General features: G+C 39.7%; 1 protein-coding gene across 9 annotated transcripts in view; it reads right to left on the reverse strand.

The window, feature by feature from the left end:
- Nucleotides 1-310: 310 nt before the first annotated feature.
- Nucleotides 311-20,426, reverse strand: part of DROSHA (drosha ribonuclease III) — a 120,254-nt gene continuing 100,138 nt past the window's right edge. For 8 of the 9 annotated variants that reach the window (XM_068535182.1, XM_068535187.1, XM_068535185.1 and 5 more), the window contains 6 exons: nucleotides 8,694-8,835; nucleotides 7,078-7,160; nucleotides 6,883-6,986; nucleotides 4,585-4,677; nucleotides 3,719-3,765; nucleotides 311-578 (listed from right to left, as the gene is read on the reverse strand). In XM_068535182.1, the coding sequence (XP_068391283.1) occupies nucleotides 448-578; nucleotides 3,719-3,765; nucleotides 4,585-4,677; nucleotides 6,883-6,986; nucleotides 7,078-7,160; nucleotides 8,694-8,835 (600 nt within the window). In that variant the 3' untranslated portion in view covers nucleotides 311-447. Of the gene's footprint in view, nucleotides 579-3,718; nucleotides 3,766-4,584; nucleotides 4,678-6,882; nucleotides 6,987-7,077; nucleotides 7,161-8,165; nucleotides 8,545-8,693; nucleotides 8,836-20,426 lie in introns of those variants that run through there. The other variant, XM_068535188.1, reaches the window with a different exon arrangement.

Consider the following 20,426-nt stretch of genomic DNA (forward strand, 5'->3'; position numbering starts at 1 on the left):
AAAATCGAGTGAATAATCCAGAGATTTCAAACAGTACAGATGTTTATAGAGCACAGCCCAAATATCTGGTAAAGTGAATTTTTTGCTTGTCAGCTAAAAGTCTGGAGTCACAATCTCAGAAAGACAGAAAAATCAGGATCTATTCCACATAGAATATACGTTTCAAATTTTACTATTTAAAGAGCAAAATAATAGGGAATATGCACATTTACCCAAGTGAAGTTTTCCATTAAATAGAAGAGAAATCAAATACTTCGTAATAAAGACTATCCAGCTAAAAACTGAATATGAGATCCGTAAAACAACAAGAGTGATTTGACTGTGTTTTATTTCAGTGGGCACACTTTATTCATTCCTAATTGTCTCCAGGAAAACTAGGCTAGGTCTCAACCGGCAACAGTCACAGTTATTAAGCAAGTAAATACACCACCACTTTCGTGCTCTCCTTTATTTCTTTATGTCTTCAGTCTCATCTGGCTCTTTCTCCTGATGCTCTCTTTCCCACCTCATTTCTTTTAACTCTTGTCTGTATTTCCGTTCAATGAACCGCTTCTGATGGGCCATCTGGGGAAAGTTATCTGACACGAGGAGATATATTTTACACTTAATAAAGGAGAGCCACCAGTGCACAGAATGACGCAAACTAAACATACACACATATGAACAAACATGTATTCATAGGAAATCTATATAGTTGTATTTTGTAAGGCAAGAGAAAAAAAAATTGTGTGCTTTCTTCTCTTATTCTTTTCTCATTCGGGAACCCAGTGGAAGTCTGGATCAGCACTCGATTCTGGATTTCAGTATCTGATGTGAACTCGAGCATAAAAGGCACCGAAACACGCAGGTATGTTAAAACATAAGACATGTGGCTTCAGAATGTTTCCAGCTAGGTGTTTTAACACAGTTCTCCTAGCAACAAGTGATTTTCAGGGAGAGATTAAAGGCTATAGCAAAAGGGAGTTGTATAGTTTCACAAAGCTTAAACCAAAAACTTCAAACAAATAACGATATTATCACACCATTATTTACCAACAATTAAAGTTTCTGAAAAGAGTAAAAAGATCAGATGGACAAAAGGAGGCCACATCCTAAGTCATTATTTCTGATAATTCAATTTGTGAAGCTTATCATGAGAAGCTAAAAGCTATATGGGCAACAGCAACTCAAGTAGAGCACTTTCATTTGGTGAAAGGAAACATGTCACTCAATAGCACAGTTTAACCTACATTTAGTTTGATATCTGACCCCGCTCAAGAGTGTTGACACAGTGGAAATCTTGAATAAGATGTAAACATTTTACAATTCAGTTGTTATTTGTGGTATATAATGAGTGTAGCAATGGAGTGAGAAATCAAATATGGAACAAGAAAAAGTCACTTTACACACTTAGTCAACAAACACTTACACACTTCAGCAACAAATATCACAAAGGGATGCATGCACGAAGGAGAGCAACACAAGTTATCTGGTAACAGAGGAGAAGGACACCATTCTCCCCAACCGGGTACGGGCCTGTTAAACACAAGAGGTACTACTTCATATTTAAAAATAGGAAGAATCAGCATGGCATGTTTGGGGGAAAGTTTGATTTTGTTAAGGTTGAAGCATAATAAACGTGGACATAAATATATAGTATATTCCTAACCCCCCTTCCTTTCAGCACAGTGTCCCATTTTTCACCCCAGGTGGGAGGAGGGAAGGGGAGGGTGGTAGGAAAAGGATCTGAAAGGCAGGTGGTGAATCACCTAAGACCTAAGAGTCAGTGATTGACTTTAAACAAAAGAGGAGCATAATGGCATATTTTAGAAATAAAACAGCAATAAAATCCTATTCTCTAAACGATATTAATTTGATTCCTTATGTATTGTATAAAACACAGGTCTCAAGTATTAAGAGTACTTAATTCCACCACTCAGATCTAGCCATAGATAAGCTTTTAGAATATATCCTTATAATAAGCCCTTTTCCTATGAAGTTATACTCCACACACACACGCAATGTAAATGTGCACATATATTATACAGACACATGAACACTTAAAATCATTCCCCCAGCCATCCTTACATTGGGAGAGTATAGTTATAGGCACATTTTGATGGGTACACTTGGGTTGGTAAACTACTGCCCACAGGCCAAATACAGCCCTCTACCTGTTTTGGTAAATAAGATTTTATTGGAACACAGACACCAGCCATCTGCATACTACCCAAGCCTACGGGCTACAGTGGCAGAGGTGCATAATTGTGACAGAGTACTTACTACCTGGTCCTTTATAGAAAATGTTTGTCAATCTCTGGGATAATTTATTTAAACATTTCCCTACTTTCAAACATGCAGTTTGATTGGTTGATTTTTTGGCTATTATAAACCAAGCTGTCACATTTATCATGGTAAGTGAACTTTAGCACATAGCTCCAATTATTTTCTTAGGTTTGACTCCTAGAAATGAAATCTCTAGATCAAAGCGTATGAACCTCTTTAAGGACCTGATACAGACAGCCAAACTGTTTTCCAGCAGTTTAAACAATTCCCTTCCACCAGTATGTATGTGGAGGCCAGTCTCAGAATCAGCCATCTCTCCAGTATGTTTTACGGTTGAAAGCAAACAAACCAAAAACTCAAAAGATCATCTTTTAACAATCCTATGGCTGGAAAATGGAGTCTCATTTTTATTTCAGTATGTGATTATACACATATAAAAAAGCTCCACAACAGAGTCAACAAAACTCTCAGTGAAGATTCCATGGACATGGGACCCTGGTAACACCAGCTTCTGCCCCCAGGCCTCCTCCCCCTGCCCCCACCCACAAGCTATCATCTGCCGATTACCACTTGGCTCCCGGCCCTCCTGCCTTTCCTGGAATCTCTCCCAGGCTCTGCATCCGGGGCCTCTTTACCTTTAGCTTCCCGCACTTTGCTCTCGCCCACACTGAGCTGGCATTTGAAGCATGAGGGAACTGCACTGCCAGGTTTTACCCACAGGTTCTGCTGAGCGGCACAATATACCTCAGAAGAAAACTTCCTTGCACTTAAGCCTTCAATTTACAAAAGACTCTGCAGTTCCCTATAGGGTCAATTACATAATTGAAGTTTCTTCAACCCAGCCATCCCACTCTTGGGAATCCAACCCTTAGAACTAAAAGCAGAAATACAGAGACTTTTATTATCAACAATGATAAAAAGACAGAAACAGTGTCCACCAAAAATTTTAAAAGTTGAATAAAATACGGCATGAAATATTATGCAGCCCTTAAGAAAGAATGAATTGGAGCCACTATGACCTGCAGGGCTGCCCGTGATGTATTATTTAGCAAGAAAAGAAAGATGCAGAGAAGTACGTAAATATCCCGTTTTAATAAAACAATGGTCAAAAACTAAAAAGAAAAAAACCATCACAGGTCTAAGATTTTAGAAGTATAGAGAAATATGTAGAATGAAATATACTAAGTCACTCACATGGGTTACCTGTGCTGAGAGTGGGACTCTACAAAACAGGAAAATGAAAATCAAAAATCATTTGGGAATACTTTTTTTTTTTAAATTATAAGCCCATTTTATACATATCTTACATTCTACTACACTCTGTCTGGAGAATAATTATGAAGAAAAGATCACATTTTATCAGTACTTACCATTTTTCTACTTCCCCATTTTCTTTCCATAAAATACTCATTACATTATGAACATATAATTATAGAAAAAGAGATAGGCTTACATTTTTCAAGTGCATCCATTGCTGCTCCCATTTCTGCTTGCTGAATACTATTAAATAAAATAAAGACAAGGTACATTTTAAAGATTTTTTTTTCAAAAACACAAAGCATGGCTCCAAATTATTCAGGCTGATTTTCATGTTTGGTTCATAAAGTTTTATCTGATTACTTCTACTGTCACATACTGAATTGAACAGATAGGAATACACACAAGGGCATGCAGAAATGTCATTTATTTGCACAAAGCCTGTTAAGTTATTCATTCCACACCTTCAACACTGCAATAAAATGCCTTCCATCTATATTAGGTCTGAAGTATTTCTTACTTAAATTTGAACATCTTCAGTGTAAAGTTTAAGAGGCAAAGAGTAAAAAAATACACGTGTAGACAGACTTCAAATCATTTCTCAGTTTAAGATATAAATTGGAAGGTTCAAAGAAAGGTGATAACATACGAAATTCTTTTCACCTGAAGATGTGAGCATTTTCTACAAAGCTCAAGTGAGTAGTAATAAGAGATCAAGTGTCTAATGGCCGTGTCATGCGTGACATGTTTTATGAAATGCTTGCAGCAGTGTTGGGTAACTTAAACTGGACAGACCTTACCTGTGCACCAGGTAATGTGCTTTCCTCAGGGTAGCCAAAGCCCTTTACGCAATGGCATTCCCACTGCTCAAGGCCGATTCTCAAGTTTGGGGCTGAGCTTGGTGGGGACGTTAAGCCTTGGGATTCACTTTGCTATTACCCTCGAATACTCTATACTCTGAGTTTAAAAAGACAGGCTGCAGAGTTTGGAAATACCAAGCAGGCACCTGCCAGACACACAGGATGTTCATGTGAAGAAATTTAAAGTATCTTCTTCTCATACCTTGGGCCTTTCCCACAGCCGATTCTTTCTCCCTTGAAGTAGACAGCCACGGTATAGGTCCTAGCATGGGATGGCCCCACTGTCTGCAGAGTCCTGGAAGGAAAAGGAAAAACATTAATTATGTGAAGTGTTACTTAATTGTTATTGCTAATATATAACTCCAAGAAAAACCATGTGACTTATTGCTTAGAGAGAGGAAGGTAAAATTAACGGGAAAATTAAAGGAGTAAGGTTTTGATTTGCTAACGTGACAAATATAGACAGCTTTGAAGTAGGAAATTTAAAAAATTCTACAGTGGATTTTTATATATACATATTTTTCCCAAAGCATTATAAACAGTATCTGAAGGCGAACGAAGGGTAAAATATTTTTTAACAATTTCAAAGTGTCATTCCAAGTATCATAAAATTAACAAACTTTTGTCAGTGAAAAGTTAGCCATTTCAGTCTGTTTATTGTTTTTCAGTGCTAATCATGTGAAAAATCATAAATATTTGGGTAATACACCTCAAGCCAGAGCTGAATGGTTTCACATCCTTTATGGATTCTTTCTAATGTCTGGTATCTTATCTAAAAGATCAGAAAATATATTTAATTTCGGAAACATCAGAGATCATTTCAAAGGTATGCTATGATGTGGAGTACACAACACAATTGCCAAAAAACAAAACTCCAGGTACTCTGGATTTTAATGACAAGGTGCAGATTTCAAATGTGGTAAAACTGATAACTTCATGGAAAAGGGAAATTAAATGCAGCCAACAAAGGTAATGGAATGAACACAGTAATCTTGAAAAAACTGTGTAAAACAACCCCATCATCTTGATAAAAAAGAACAAGCTCACTGCGTACTTTCATTTGGGGGATATATGAGAAGGGAGCAGTCGTCTCCTTTGTGTGTATATACTCACTAGGATGAAAGTACACGGATGGCTTCTTAAAGGTAGTGCTTATTATAGTAATCATGCTGGCGCTATGAGAAGTTTATCATCCTCATTTTATTTATTGAACTTTAATTATCACTTTGATGAGGAAATACTTTGAGCCTTTCATGTAATACAGTTTGGATGTTCATTATGCTTATTAGACACATGTTAAAGTGCTATTTCTAAACATTTGGTATTTTTCCCAATAAACAAAGGAATCACTGTTTAGCAGTGACAGCTTCTTGGGACAATTTATAGCAGCCTGCTGTGGGGTGACTCAACCTTCTCTTGGCCTCAGTTTTTCTTTTAGTGAAAAAGCCTATAACGTGTTGTGACTATTAAATAAAAACATAAAAAAGGATTTAAATTCCCGGCTGCCACTCTGGTGTTTTCCCTTGAGTACTGTGAAGTTTGAGAAAGTCCACAGGAAGGGGCTTTTATTCCATATGAAACACTCACACAAATGTGTGTACTTGCACCCATGTGTGTACAGAGACGGGGGTAACCCAGTACTAAAACTAGATACTTAAACATCCTTAAAAACACATATCCTTGGGAGGCAACCCACTTATTTTGATAATCCCTCCCTTTTATAATTCCTCTTGGAAACCACCTTCTAAGACCACCTTCTGAGACCACCCTCTGAAACCACCTTCTGAGTGTCTCATAATTACTCTACTTCAGAGTCAAACCTCCTGTTTTCATCAAAACTGGTGTTACATGTGTAGTGACCTGCGTTTCCTTTGAATGACTTTTGGCTACTACTCAAAGGATAAAGATGTGTCACTAAAGATATTCAAATGTACATGGCAGCTTTTAGTACACATTCTGAAAAGAAAAGTTCCAAATATTTGAATAACACAGCAGCGGCAAAGAAGTGCCCTGCTTCTTTCAGTGACTGCCTATCAGGCAGTCGGGACAGAGGCCAGCAGGGCTTCAAAGAGAGTGGAGAGAGACACCCAAGTACTGTTACAAACAAAGAAGCACACACCATCTAATCTAGATGTGTAGGCAGCAGGGGTTATAAGAAATAAGAAGACAACTATAAGAATGTACATAAAACAATTTAACCTAAATTTTTCTGGTCTTGATCAGAAAAATTATCTGAGCATGTCTTTCTCCCAGGGAGCATTTCCCCAAGCATTCTAGAGATGGGAGAAAGCACAGATAATCGAATGTGACCCACTTACTTAGAGCTCGAAGACTGAGAGGCCCAAAGAGTTTGAGTGTTGGGCCCAGTCAGCGTCAAGACGTCTCCATGCAGGACTCTTGTGGTCATTACCCCACAGTGATTAGTTTTTCCTCCAGGCACATGGAGGAGCTTTGCTCTAAGTTTCCCGGATCCAGCAGTCTGGGGGCAGCAGGTACTCACTTGTACAGAGGAATGTCTGGCTCTTTTCCTTCTGTCCTAAGTGTCAAGCAACACTGCTGAAGCTGGGATTTGGGGTCATTCCAATCCTGATTCAAAATGAACTCCTGCAACAAGTCCCCAAAAAGTATTTAGTAAAGGGTTCTAAAATCACCAAGCATAGACCATACAACCAATTTAAATTTTATAGGAGCTTACTTTTAATCGTGGAAAGAAACAAACATTCATGAAAGTATGAACATATTCCAAATCCTTATCAATGTACAGAGCTGCAATAAATGCTGAAAAAGAGAATACGTAAAAATAAGCCACAATGCATTGACATTTACTAGAAAGAGTACGATTCCTAGACTTTTAAGAAACGTTAACTTCCAAGCCCTCTTTATTTTTTAGCATTACCGTTTCATCTTTCTTCAAACAAGAACTACTCTTTATCACTAATATTAGAAGCAGCAATAGAGATGTGTGATTAAGATGCAAAACCACAAAGACCAAATTACGTTTGACTAAGGGATAAATGAATAATTAGTTAAAACGATACAGAAAATGCTGCTGTATAGCAGGGAAAGAATGACATCTGGGAACACAACCATGTTAACATTAAATAAATCAAAATAAAACTTGAAGATCAGATACGATGCCAGAATGAGCACACCCTTGGGGCCAGCTATTCTTAACACCAATCTTGAGGAGATCACCCATTTACAAGGGTTTGTGTTACCTTTCATGAACAGATATGGGACAATTTATAGATTTAATCTGCCGAAACAGAGAAAAAATTAATACTGGGCTTAATGACAATAAAACAATATAACCAAATTTGCATTAAAAAATGGTGACCCCAAAGACAGCTTCATTAAAAGGTATCTTCACCACACAAACAAACGGCCGAGTTTTTAAAAGAAGGAATAAAAATAGCTTTTGTTGAGCTAAAAAAAGCCAGTGAGGCTGATGACCACTCAACTTACCTTTTTTCTAATTCTAATCTTAAGTTACTTTTCTTTAATTGAAAAAGAAGTTCTTTTAAGCGCCTTAGTCAGATTGTCTTTGCATTTTGTAAATCAGCTGATCTTGCGTGGTAGACTTTAATATCTGTATGTAATTCCAATTGCCAAAAATACCAAAACATTAAAAAAAAAAAAAAAAAGGTTCCAAGGCCCAGTGGATGGCCCACTTATTTTACAGTAGTATCAGAAACAATAAAGTTGTGTGTATAACCCTTTGGTTAGCTATAATAGGATTACTTATAATGCTACGAGACCATATGAGAAACTGCAAAAGATGACAACATTGTCCATAGAGCTTTGAGTTCATTCACAACAATAGACAATAGTTTTAGTATTTAGTGAATAAATTACCTTCTTTCTTCTAGGCCCCTATCTAAAGGCTGCTGGGTGGCAAAAACAGCTATGATTCACTATTTCCAATCTTCACATTCTGTTACTGTTTCACACAAAGAGATGTGATGGCTGAGCATTAGGATGGAGGGGCGTACAGTGAGGAGGGGGGAGCACTAGTGAACACAGACTGAACATAAATTCATTATCCACAAGTCTTTTTTGTTTTTTAATTTTTATTGGAGTATGGTTGCTTTACAATGTTGTGCTAGCTTCCACTGCTCATTATTCGCAAGTCTTAATTCCAAATCATTCTCCTTCAAACAAGCTTTGGAGAGAAGCATAAATAAAAATTAAAATAGAGAAGAGGTTTCTTTAATCAAAACATAATAATAATGAGAAGCAGCATAAATTTGGTCCATTGATTTAAACTTGAATCTGCAGGTTAAGAGAAAAGCTTTATTCCCTAGGACTCACATTCCAAAAGGTCGGCCAAGGTCTTGGTCCTAAGGGCCACAGGCCTCTTGGTCTTGTCGTTGGTGATGGCATATTCCTGCATGCCCAATTCCTCTGCTACCTTGGCTTGAGTTCTGTTATTCACCAAAGAGCTTCGCAACAGCTGGCCAAAAGGAATTGAGGTACATTTAGAAACCATTTCACTTTTGGTCTCTCTCTTGCTCCTGTGTTGGGCCCACCCAGCCTAGACCACAGGGACACCTAGGCAAGCAATGGCTCAAGTTCTCAGGCACCACCCCCAGGCAACAGTGACAAATTCCACATGCTTCTAGTTTCTCCTTAATAACTTACTCTGCTCTTGGATTTCACCTAACTGACATTTAAATAGTTCATTTAGTTGCTTTAGTAGCAGTGAGCAGTGTTGGGGGAGATGCTATACTATACTAAAGGTCAAAGATTTCCTTAAGTTTAATGTTACTAAACCAAGGAGCATTAAAACTTTAAAAAATCGGGCTTCCCTGGTGGCGCAGTGGTTGAGAGTCCGCCTGCCAATGCAGGGGACACGGGTTCGGGCCCTGGTCTGGGAGGATCCCGCATGCCGCAGAGCAGCTGGGCCCGTGAGCCACAACTACTGAGCCTGCGCATCTGGAGCCTGTGCTCCGCAGCAAGAGAGGCCGCGGTAGTGAGAGGCCCGCGCACCGCGATGAGGAGTGGCCCCCGCTTGCCGCAACTAGAGAAGGCCCTTGCACAGAAACGAAGACCCAACACAGCCAAAAATAAATTAACTAAAAAAAAAAAAAAACAAAAAAAAACTTTAAAAAATCAACTTATTGAAGTATAATTTGCATACAATAAAATGCACCCATTTTAAGTATAGTTAAATGAGTTTTGACAAGCTCCTACATTTCTGTTACCCCAAACAAGTTCCCTGGCCCCTTGGCGATCAATCAATCCAATCCATCTATCACCAGGCAAGCTTGACCTACTTTCCGTCACTGTACGTTAGTTTTAAAGGAGCATTTTTTAAAAAGTCAAAAATAAGCTTCACATTTTATGGCACTGATGCTAATTTTGATATCATAGGATTTGGGGAAGTGACGCTTTAGTATTATTTAAAATCTTGAAATTATTTATTTACATTATACTTTCGTTCTTTAAAGATTTATATTGTATATATATATATATATCAGATTTATATATATATATATATATAAAGACTATATATACTATATATCCTGACTCATAGTTTTTCAAGCTGAGACCCTTTATTTTTAATCAAATTAAAATATAATTTCCGTATTTCAACTTCAGGAATTCCAAACAAAAATTTCTACTAGGAATTTCAGTCAGCTAGCAGTCCTCTAAGGACTATCCAAGTAGTAACATTAAACAGTGCATGAAAATTGTACAACCAGTCCATTGTAGAGGTGCCCATAAAGCAAGCATGGCTTAGGAATTTAACAGTCACTGATCACTCACTAAAAGAAGGTGGGGAGGGAGGCTGGAGAAAGTGGGTAGATACAAAGATGAGAACTCACCAAACAAAAGCTGAAAGTAATTATCCCCAATCTCTAGGATTTGGGGGAATAATGTACCTAAAACTAGAACTTTTTCTTACAACAGATAAAATAAACTCTTGGTCTAGTACAATTCCTTCCTGCTAAGGAATAACCCTGACACCAGGGCCAAGGAACAGGAAGCAGCTGCAAGTTATGCTGGTATTATATCCCCTGCCGTTCCACATCGCACTTTGTTTATTAGATGCATGTTTTATGCTCTGTGGCTCCACAGTGTCAACTGAGCTTATGAAAATCAAGATTTATCCTCAATGCCTCAGACTGCATCCTTGACAATAGATAAATAAGAAACAATATGTTCTTAATTTGTCTGACAATGATTCATGAAGCAGAAATACAACTTGATCTTCACATGCCATGCTTGTTGTTGAGTTAGACTATTATTCTTTGCTTGTCTCTGCTCCTTTCCTCCTCCGATTGCCCCCCAAAACCCAATCTTTTCTTCAATACAGTGTTTTCATTAAAATTAATATCCACAGAGAAGCTCAAAATTAAAAAGGCCTAGCATATAACGTTAAAAGAAGACACAACCAGGGAATTCCCTGGTGGTCCAGTGGTTAAGACTCGGCGCTTTCACTGCTGTGGCCCAGGTTCAATCCCTGGTCGGGGAACTAAGATGCTGCAAGCCACGTGGCACAGCCAAAAAAAACAAAACAAAACAAAAACGCAAGCATTAGGGAGCCCACCAGTCTAATATCTTGTAATTACAGAATAACTGAGCTGGAAGCTGGAAGGGAGACATCTTTTTCAGTCTGGATTTATAATGGGGGAGGGGGAGGTTCACAAAGTACAGGTCATGGGGGAACAGGAGGGCTATTTTGAGAATATGGCTATGCTGCGTGAACTAGCTTCTCTCTCGGTATATGCTTTTGGTGAGAGGAGAAAACTCTAACTTGGGCTGCATGTATGGAGATTTCATGCCTTAGAATCATGGCATGCCTGATGTACATATGAGCTCACACAAACCAAAATACGTCACTGGTTATTGGGCCCCAGCTGCCGCCTTCCAGCCTCAGGGCTCCTCATTCGGTGCTGAGCAGTAATGCTGTCTGACAGGGAAGGAGGAAAGCAGTGAGGATGTAAACAGAAACACTACCAATTTTATTTAAGATATGCTCCGATGGGTCTTAAAGCACAAGCAGGGTGGTCAGCAGAAAGTGAGATCTTTCAGTTCTTGCCAAAACTTGGAGCCTGAACCAAAAGTCAGTGGGGGAGAAGGAAGATATAAATGATCCATATTTTTAGAGTCAGTTTAAATTTAGAAGATGAGTTGAAAAGAGGTAAGACCTTGCTCTTAAACAACAAAGTCTGAATGGCAGTTCTTTAAATGACAACCTCCATCCTTGGCCTTTGCTGAACCCTGTTTCAGAATAAATCATGCTGTTTGCCAACGAGTGAGATCAAGAGGGGATCACAAGGCAAAAAACCACCTAAAGTTATCGCAGTTCAGTGCAACAGCTGTGGAGGCTGATGCTATACCAGACCCTGGGCTGTTGGCTGAAGATACTGAGATGATCAACATCCCGTGGCTGCCCTCCGAGAGCTGCTAATCTCTGAAGGAAGCCATACACAAAGTGGCCAATGCAATGCACTGTGGCAGCTGCAGTGACAGCAGAGGCCACAGCACACGCAGGTACTCTTTGCCAGCCCAGCTTTTCAAAAAGGCCTCCTGGAGGACCTGACCCCCGAGGAAAAACATTTCAGAGGCTTGTTGACCTACCTGGCTGTTATAACAGAATCATTAGTTAGTTCTGTCATACTGGTGGTACTCAGGCCTCTTCCAAGAACCAAGGGATTAGAATTTCTGGACAAGTACGTTTTTAAAAATTTTAGGTAGGTGGATTCTGATGAATGTGGAGTCAGAACTGAAAAGAATGAATCTGCCAGTGGGAGAAGAATGGCTACAATGGTCTGAATGTTTGTGTCACTGCAAAATTCATATGTTGAAATCCTAATCCCTAAAGACGATGGCATTAGGAGGTGGGGGCCCTTGGAAGGTGATTAGGTCATGAGGGTGGAGCCCTCATGAATGGGAGTAGTGCCCTTATAAAAGAGACCCTTATCAGCACGGACACCAGAGGCAAGCAGGAAATGCTAAGGCTGCTACTGCAGCCACCAAGAAGCCTGTCTGCAAGCACAGGTCACTATCCACACCTCCCCTCCTGGGAGCCTGTGCAGCCCACCACTGCCAGGGTCCCGTGACCCAGGGACAACTTCCCCAGGAGAACACACAGCGTGCCTCAGGCTGTTGTAACGTCACGCTGGACTCTGCCGCCGCAAGCTCGACCTGCATTCCGTACCCCTCCCTCCCCCCGGCCAGAGTGAGCCAGAGCCCCCGAATCAGTGGCTCCTTTAACCCTGTCCTGTCTGAGCTAAGAACAGACGCCCTCAGGCGACCTACATGCAGAGGCGGGTCCAAATCCAAAGCTGAACCCCAGGAGCTGTGCGAACAAAGAAGAGAAAGGGAAATCTCTCCCTGCAGCCTCAGGAGCAGGGGATTAAATCTTCACAATCAACTTGATGTACCGACATCTGTGGAATACCTGAATAGACAACGAATCCTCCCAAAATTGAGGCTGTGGACTTTGGGAGCAACTGTAGGCTTGGGGTTAGCTTTCTGCATCTAATTTGTTTCTGGTTTCATGTTTATTTTAGTTTAGTATTTAGAGCTTATTGTCATTGGTAGATTTGTTTATTGATTTGGTTGCTTTCTTCCTTTTTTTTTTTTTTAATATACATATGTATTTTCCTTTTCCTCTTTCTGTGCGTGTGTATGTGTATGCTTCTTTGTGTGATTTTGTCTGTATAGCTTTGCTTTTACTATTTGTCCTAGGGTTCTCTCTGTCTGTTTTTGGCTTTTTTTTGTTTCTTAGTATAGTTTTTAGTGCTTGTTATCAATGGTGGATTTGTTTTTTGGTTTGGTTGCTCTCTTCTTTCTTTTTTTTTTAATTAATTTTTTACTTTTTTATTTTTAATAATATTTTTTAATAACTGTCTTTTATTTATTTATTTATTTTCTTTCTTTCTTCTTTTTTCTTTCTCTCTTTACTTCTGAGCTGAGTGGCTGACAGGGTGTTGGTACTCCAACTGGGTGTCAGGCCTGAGCCTCTGAGGTGGGAGAGCCGAGTTCAGGACATTGGTCCATGAGAGACCTCCGGGCCCTACATAATATCAAACAGCGAAAGCTCTCCCAGAGATCTCCATCTCAACTCTAAGACCCAGCTCCACTCAACAACCAGCAAGCTACAGTGCTGGACACCTTATGCCAAACAACTAGCAAGACAGGAACACAACACCACTCATTAGCAGAGAGGCTGCCTAAAATCATAATAAGTTCACAAATATCCCAAAACACAGCACTGGACATGGTCCTGCCCACCAGAAAGACAAGATCCAGCCTCATCCACCAGAACACAGGCACCAGTCCCCTCCACCAGGAAGCCTACACAACCCACCGAACCAACCTTACCCACTGGGGGCAGATACCAAAAACACGACCCTGCAGCTTGTGAAAAGGAGACCCCAAACACGGTAAGTTAAGCAAAATGAGAACACAGAGAAATACACAGCAGATGAAGGAGCAAGGTAAAAACCCACTAGACCAAACAAATGAAGAGGAATAGGCAGCCGACCTGAAAAAGAATTCAGAGTAATGATAATAAAGATGATCCAAAATCTTGGAAATAGAATGGAGAAAATACAAGAAACATTTAACAAGGACCTAGAAGAACTAAAGAGCAAACAAATGATGATGAACAACAAAATAAATGAAATTAAAAATTCTCTAGAAGGAATCAATAGCAGAATAACTGAGGCAGAAGAACGGATAAGTGACGTGGAAGATAAAAGAGTGGAAATAACTACAGCAGAGCAGAATAAAGAAAAAACAATGAAAAGAATTGAGGACAGTCTCAGAAACCTCTGGGACATTAAACGCACCAACATTTGAATTACAAGGGTCCCAGAAGAAGAAGAGGAAAAAAAAAGGGACTGAGAAAATATTTGAAGAGCCTATAGTTGAAAACTTCCTTAATATGGGAGAGGAAATAGTCAAGTCCAGGAAGCACAGAGAGTCCCATACAGGATGAATCCAAGGAGGAACATGCCAAGACACATATTAATCAAACTATCAAAAATTAAATACAAAGAAAAAATATTACAAGCAGCAAGGGAAAAGCAACAAATAACAAACTAGGGAATCCCCATAAGGTTAACAGCTTTCTTTCAGCAGAAACTCTGCAAGACAGAAGGGAGTGGCAGGAAATATTTAAAGTCATGAAAGGGAAAAACCTACCACCAAGATTACTCTACCCAGCAAGGACCTCATTCAGATTCAACTGAGAAATTAAAACCTTTACAGACAAGCAAAACTAAGAGAATTCAGCACCACCAAACCAGCTTTACAACAAATGCTAAAGGAACTTCTCTAGGCAGGAAACACAAGAGAAGTAAAGGACCTACAATAACAAACCTAAAACAATAAAGAAAATGGTAATAGGAATATACATATCAATAACTACCTTAAATGTAAATGGATTAAAGGCTCCAACCAAAAGACACAGACCGGCTGAATGGATACAAAAACAAGACCCGTATATATGCTGTCTACAAAAGACCCACTTCAGACCTGGGGACACATACAGACTGAAAGTGAGGGGATGGAAAAAGATATTGCATGCAAATGGAAATCAAAAGAAAGCTGGAGTAGCAATTCTCATATCAGACAAAATAGACTTTAAAATAGAGACAATTACAAGAGCCAAAGAAGGATACTACATAATGATGAAGGGATCAATCCAAGAAGAAGATATAACAATTGTAAATATTTATGCACCCAACATAGGAGCACCTCAATACATAAGGCAAATGCTAACAATCATAAAAGGGGAAATCAACAGTAACACAGTAATAGTAGGGGACTTTAACACCCCACTTTCACCAATGGACAGATCATCCAAAATGAAAATAAATAAGGAAACACAAGCTTTAAATGATACATTACACAGGATGGACTTAATTGATATTTATGGGACAGTCCATCTACAAACAACAGAATACACTTTCTTCTCAAGTGGTCACGAACATTCTCCAGGATAGATCATATCTTGGGTCACAAATCAAGCCTTGGTAAATTTAAGAAAATTGAAATTGTATCAAGTATCTTTTCTGACCTATGAGACTAGATATCAATTAGAGGAAAAAAATCTGTAAAAAATACAAACACATGGAGGCTAAACAGTACACTACTAAATAACCAAGAGATCACTGAGGAAGTCAAAGAGGAAATCAAAATATACCTAGAAACAAATGACAATGAAAACACGACGACCCAAAACCTATGGGATGCAGCAAGAGCTCACTACAGTGAGATATTACCTCACACCAGTCAGAATGGCCATCATCAAAAAGTCTACAAACAATAAATGCTGGAGAGGGTGTGGAGAAAAGGGAACCCTCCTGCACTGTTGGTGGGAATTTAAATTGATACAGCCACTATGGAGAACAGTATGGAGGTTCCTTAAAAAACTACAAATAGAACTACCATATGACCCAGCAATCCCACTACTCGGCATATATCCTGAGAAAACCATAATTCAAAAAGAGTCATGTACCACAATGTTCACTGCAGCACTATTTACAATAGACAGGACATGGAAGCAACCTAAGTGTCCATAGACAGATGAATGGATAAAGAAGATGTGGCACATATATACAATGGAATATTACTCAGCCATAAAAGGAAACGAAATTGAGTTATTTGCAGTGAGGTGGATGGACCTAGAGACTGTCATACAGAGTGAAGTAAGTCAGAAAGAAAAACAAATACCGTATGCTGACACATATATATGGAATCTAAAGAAAAGGTTCTGAAGAACCTAGGGGCAGGACAGGAGTAAAGACGCAGATGTAGAGAATGGACTTGAGGACACGGGGACGGGGAAGGGTAAGTTGGGACGAAGTGAGAGAGTGGCATGGACATATACATACTACCAAATGTAAAATAGATAGCTAGTGGGAAGCAGCCGCAAGGCACAGGGAGATCAGCTTGGTGCTTTGTGACCACCTAGAGGGGTGGGATAGGGAAGGTGGGAGGGAGATGCTAGAGGGAAGAGATATGGGGATATATGTATATGTATATTTTATTCAGTTTATTATATAGCAGAAACTAACACACCACTGTAAAGCAATTATGCTCCAATAAAGATGTTAAAAAAAAAAACAACTAAATCAGAAGCTATCAAGAGAAAGAGGAACTTTATTAAAAAAGTAAATTTATTAAATGCTAAAAAGAAAGAAGCGCCATACTGATCTCTAGCCCCTTCCACCCTGTGAAGGTACAATGAGAAGTCTGCGAGCCAGAAGAGAGCCCTCAGCTGACCATGCTGGCACTCTGATCTCAGACTCCCAATCTCCAGAACTGTGAGCAATAAATTTCTGCTGTTCATAAGCCATCTTGTCTGTGCTATTTTGCTATAGCAGCCTGAACAGACTAAGACAGTAGGAAAGGGTTTTCCAGGATGACGAAACAGCTCTATTAAAGCAAGGGGCCAGGACTTCCCTGGTGGCACAGTGGTTAAGAATCTGCCTGCCAATGCAAGCGACACGGGTTCGAGCCCTGGTCCAGCAGGATGCCACATGCCGCGGAGCAACAGAGCCCGCGCACCACAAGTACTGAGCCTGCGCTCTGGAGCCTATAAGCCACAACTACTGGGCCCACGTGCCACAACTACTGAAGCCCACCCACCTAGAGCCCATGCTCCGCAACAAGAGAGGCCACTGTGGTGAGAAGACGGTGCACCACAAGGAAGAGTAGCCCCCGGTCGCCGCAACTAGAGAAAGCCCGTGCGCAGCAATGAAGACCCAATGCAGCCAAAAAAAAAAAAAAAAAGCAAGGGGCCATGACACAGTGAGGTGATTCCTGGGTGGAACTGGAGGAGAAATCTGAGCCTGGTGGGGAAGAGCTGATACAGGTGAGGCTGCCCAGCCTCTGAGCAGAGAGAGTCTTGCAGGTGATGTAAAGAAGTCTGTACTTTCCTATAAGGGAAGAGGAGTCCCAAAAGGTGTCAAATGGGAGTGGCAAGGTAACTTTCTGATTATAGAAAGATCATTTTGGTGGATGGATTTGAATGGGGTAAGACATGAGGTTGGAAAGCCTGCAGATGTCGATGCTATAAATTACTATTTTACAAAGAAGAAACTTTTCTTAATAGAAATCTTGAAAATGAACATTAAGCACCCAACTGAGCATGAGATGGTTATTAGACTGTTTTGCAAACAATGCCTTGAGTCAGATGTACTGGTAAAAAGCAAAAGATTTGGCGCCAAGCTGCCTGGGTTCAAAGTACGGCTCTACCACTTCCTGGCTAGGTGACCCTGTATAAGTTACTAAGTCTCTCTGAGGCTCAGTTTCCACAACCATTACATGGAGAAAGCAGTACCTACTTCACAGGGATGTAATGAGAATTAAAGTGAATGAGTATACAATCTAAGTACAATGACTGGCACATAATAAACACACAGAAACGTTAGCTGCTGTTATTACTGCATCATCATTATTAAGCAAGATATGCTTGTTCTTCGGTTATCGGAAAACGGTTATAGAAGGTTCTAGGAATTCCTCTGGATTTGTTTTCAATTAAAATTTTCTGGATACATGTCCACTAATAGTATTCAAAGCTCTCCATTTTACTAAGTGCTAACCTGTCCGTAACAACTTTTTTTAACACCTCCCCACCCCCCGCAAAAAAAGACAAAATTTAACTTGAAATTAGCAGAAAAAGCAAGGAAAGCTGTAGTTAGGGCTCTCTGTGAAGCTGAGAAAAAGACTGCTGAGTTCCTGAAGCAATGGCAAGGACCGACAAAAATATCACAAATTGCCAACTGTGATTTTGAGAATCCAGTATGTTTTCTATTATCTCAGCATAGCAGTCTTTCCTAATTAGTGTAAACTTCAATTTTAATAAGAAAAAGGTTTATTGGTTTAAAATAAGCAAAGAAACATATTGGCACTCTTCCTTCAACTTCTATTCACTCTTGATTCTAAAGAGAAAACCACAGCTGTGGGACGTGAGCTACCAAAGAGGGCCATCTAGTGTAAAACAGTAGACTCTGATTTATTATTTTGAGGACTTTACTATAAGAGCATGGGGTGAAAGCAGAACATATCATTAAAAATGACAGTGATGTGCCACACAGGTCTCTCATACCAACAGTGGTAGCCAGATGGCCTCCATTTCCCGTGATAACTAAAGAACTAGTTTATTTCTGGTAAATGCTCATATGTTCTTAAGAATTTAATATTAATTCAAGAGGAATTTCTTGTCCATCCAAAAGCAGTTAACTTTAAGTGGTAATCAAACTGCTAATTTTAAACTAAATTTAAAATAATAGTACTCCTGATTTCCCATATAATGGTATGGGGCATAGCAGCAACATAATATTCAGTGAATAATATTCACTGAGTGAATGAATTAAAGGACCATATTTTGTTGGGCTTAGAAATTCTGCTGAAAAATTACATCTAAGCATAGTCAAATAACCATATTCTCCCTAAATCCAATATTTGTGTCTCCCATAGACTATTTCCAGGGTTCACAGTTGCAGAGATAAGATCCAATTCTACTGAAAGGAAAACATGAATAGAAATTGTAGAGATGCAAATGCTACCCGCTGGAGTGCAGGTCAGATACAAACAGCCAAATTATGACAGTGATGGAGAAATTCTCAAACAGGAGGCTGCGGAATCTACCCTCTCAAAGAGATCTGTTAGATAGCTTGTTTGATTTATGCTTAGTGCTGTCTGAAGGCAGCAGGGAAGGATTAGATCACTGGTTCTCAAATTTTATCTGTAATCTTTGCTTTCTCATTACCCCAAATCATTCCTCTACAAACAAAAATTTCTGCAAGTTCATCTTGCTGGTGGACGCCTCCACTAGGCACAGTGCCTTGCACATCGTAGGCATGGGACTGACAACTATCTTTAGCTCGGAAACTTATAGTAAAGGCTAAGAGAAAAGAATGAAATAGAGGTGAAAAAGATGCAAATGTTAAAAGTTGAAAGTGTGACAAGAGAGGCATTCTTGTCTAAACAAATGCTCTTTGAGATCCTCTCCTATTTACCCTGACTCTACTGAGTAGGTTCTACCCTCAGAAACCAAAACTTCAGTCTATGAAATAGAAACTCTTCCCTATACATCCCAATTCAACTCCATCATGCTAGCACAATTATATAAGCCTGACATTCGTTCCCAAACAGGCCTTCTTGAACACCCAACTTATAGAACACTATAGATTTCCCCCATCAGCATTCAAAACTTGAAAACCACGATTTCATCTGCTCAACCGTCCTTATTCTCTATGAAGCGAGTGTGCAAGGGAACAGCTCTGAGCCAACTAATGCCTCCTCGTAGTTGTGTGTTCTTTAATCACAATAATGAATAATTAGCCATCCTCTCCCTGCCTTCTGCCCAGCCAAATGCAACTGCAGTAAGTAATCCGCCTCAAATTTTAAATTACTTTTAATCCTTAGACATTCATAAATAGTTTTCAGCTTCTTTCCTTACACATTAAAAAAACATGTTGTTTCCTTCCAATGCCACTTCCACTTCCCTCTCTATATGACTTAGCTGCCCACAAAACTCTCATTCTTCTACTTATCAAATATGTACTGAGAGCCTACATATACCAGGCACTGCTGCACGTATAGTGATAAATAAACACATGCTCTCACAGAACTTCCAGGCTAGTGGGACAGGGAAACTCAAATAAGTGCCAGGAAGGAAAAGAACACAGAAATTTGACTGGAAAGTTTCCCTTGCAGGCAGCAGTCATGCCGGAACTGACATCTAATGCAGAGTAGGAGATACCGGGCAGCTGAGAGTAAGGGCGGGAAGCAGAATGGTCTCCAGGTAGAACATGTACAAACCCAATGGCAGGAGAGAGCTTGGAGGAACACAAAGCAGGCCAGGTAAGAGGTGCAGAGTGATGAGATGAATATGTGACACAAGGCCGGGCAGGTGGGCAGGCTTGTTCATTAGTCACTCTCCAAAGAAAAAATGAAGAGCATTAGACTGGAATATGATGATTATTCACTCAGCATATTTGCTGAGCACTGATATGCCAGGACTGTCCAAGGACTCAGGGAATCAGGAGTGAAGAAGATAGACAAAACCTCTGC

This window comes from Eschrichtius robustus, chromosome 2, assembly GCF_028021215.1.
Source record: "Eschrichtius robustus isolate mEscRob2 chromosome 2, mEscRob2.pri, whole genome shotgun sequence".
NCBI lineage: Eukaryota > Metazoa > Chordata > Mammalia > Artiodactyla > Eschrichtiidae > Eschrichtius > Eschrichtius robustus.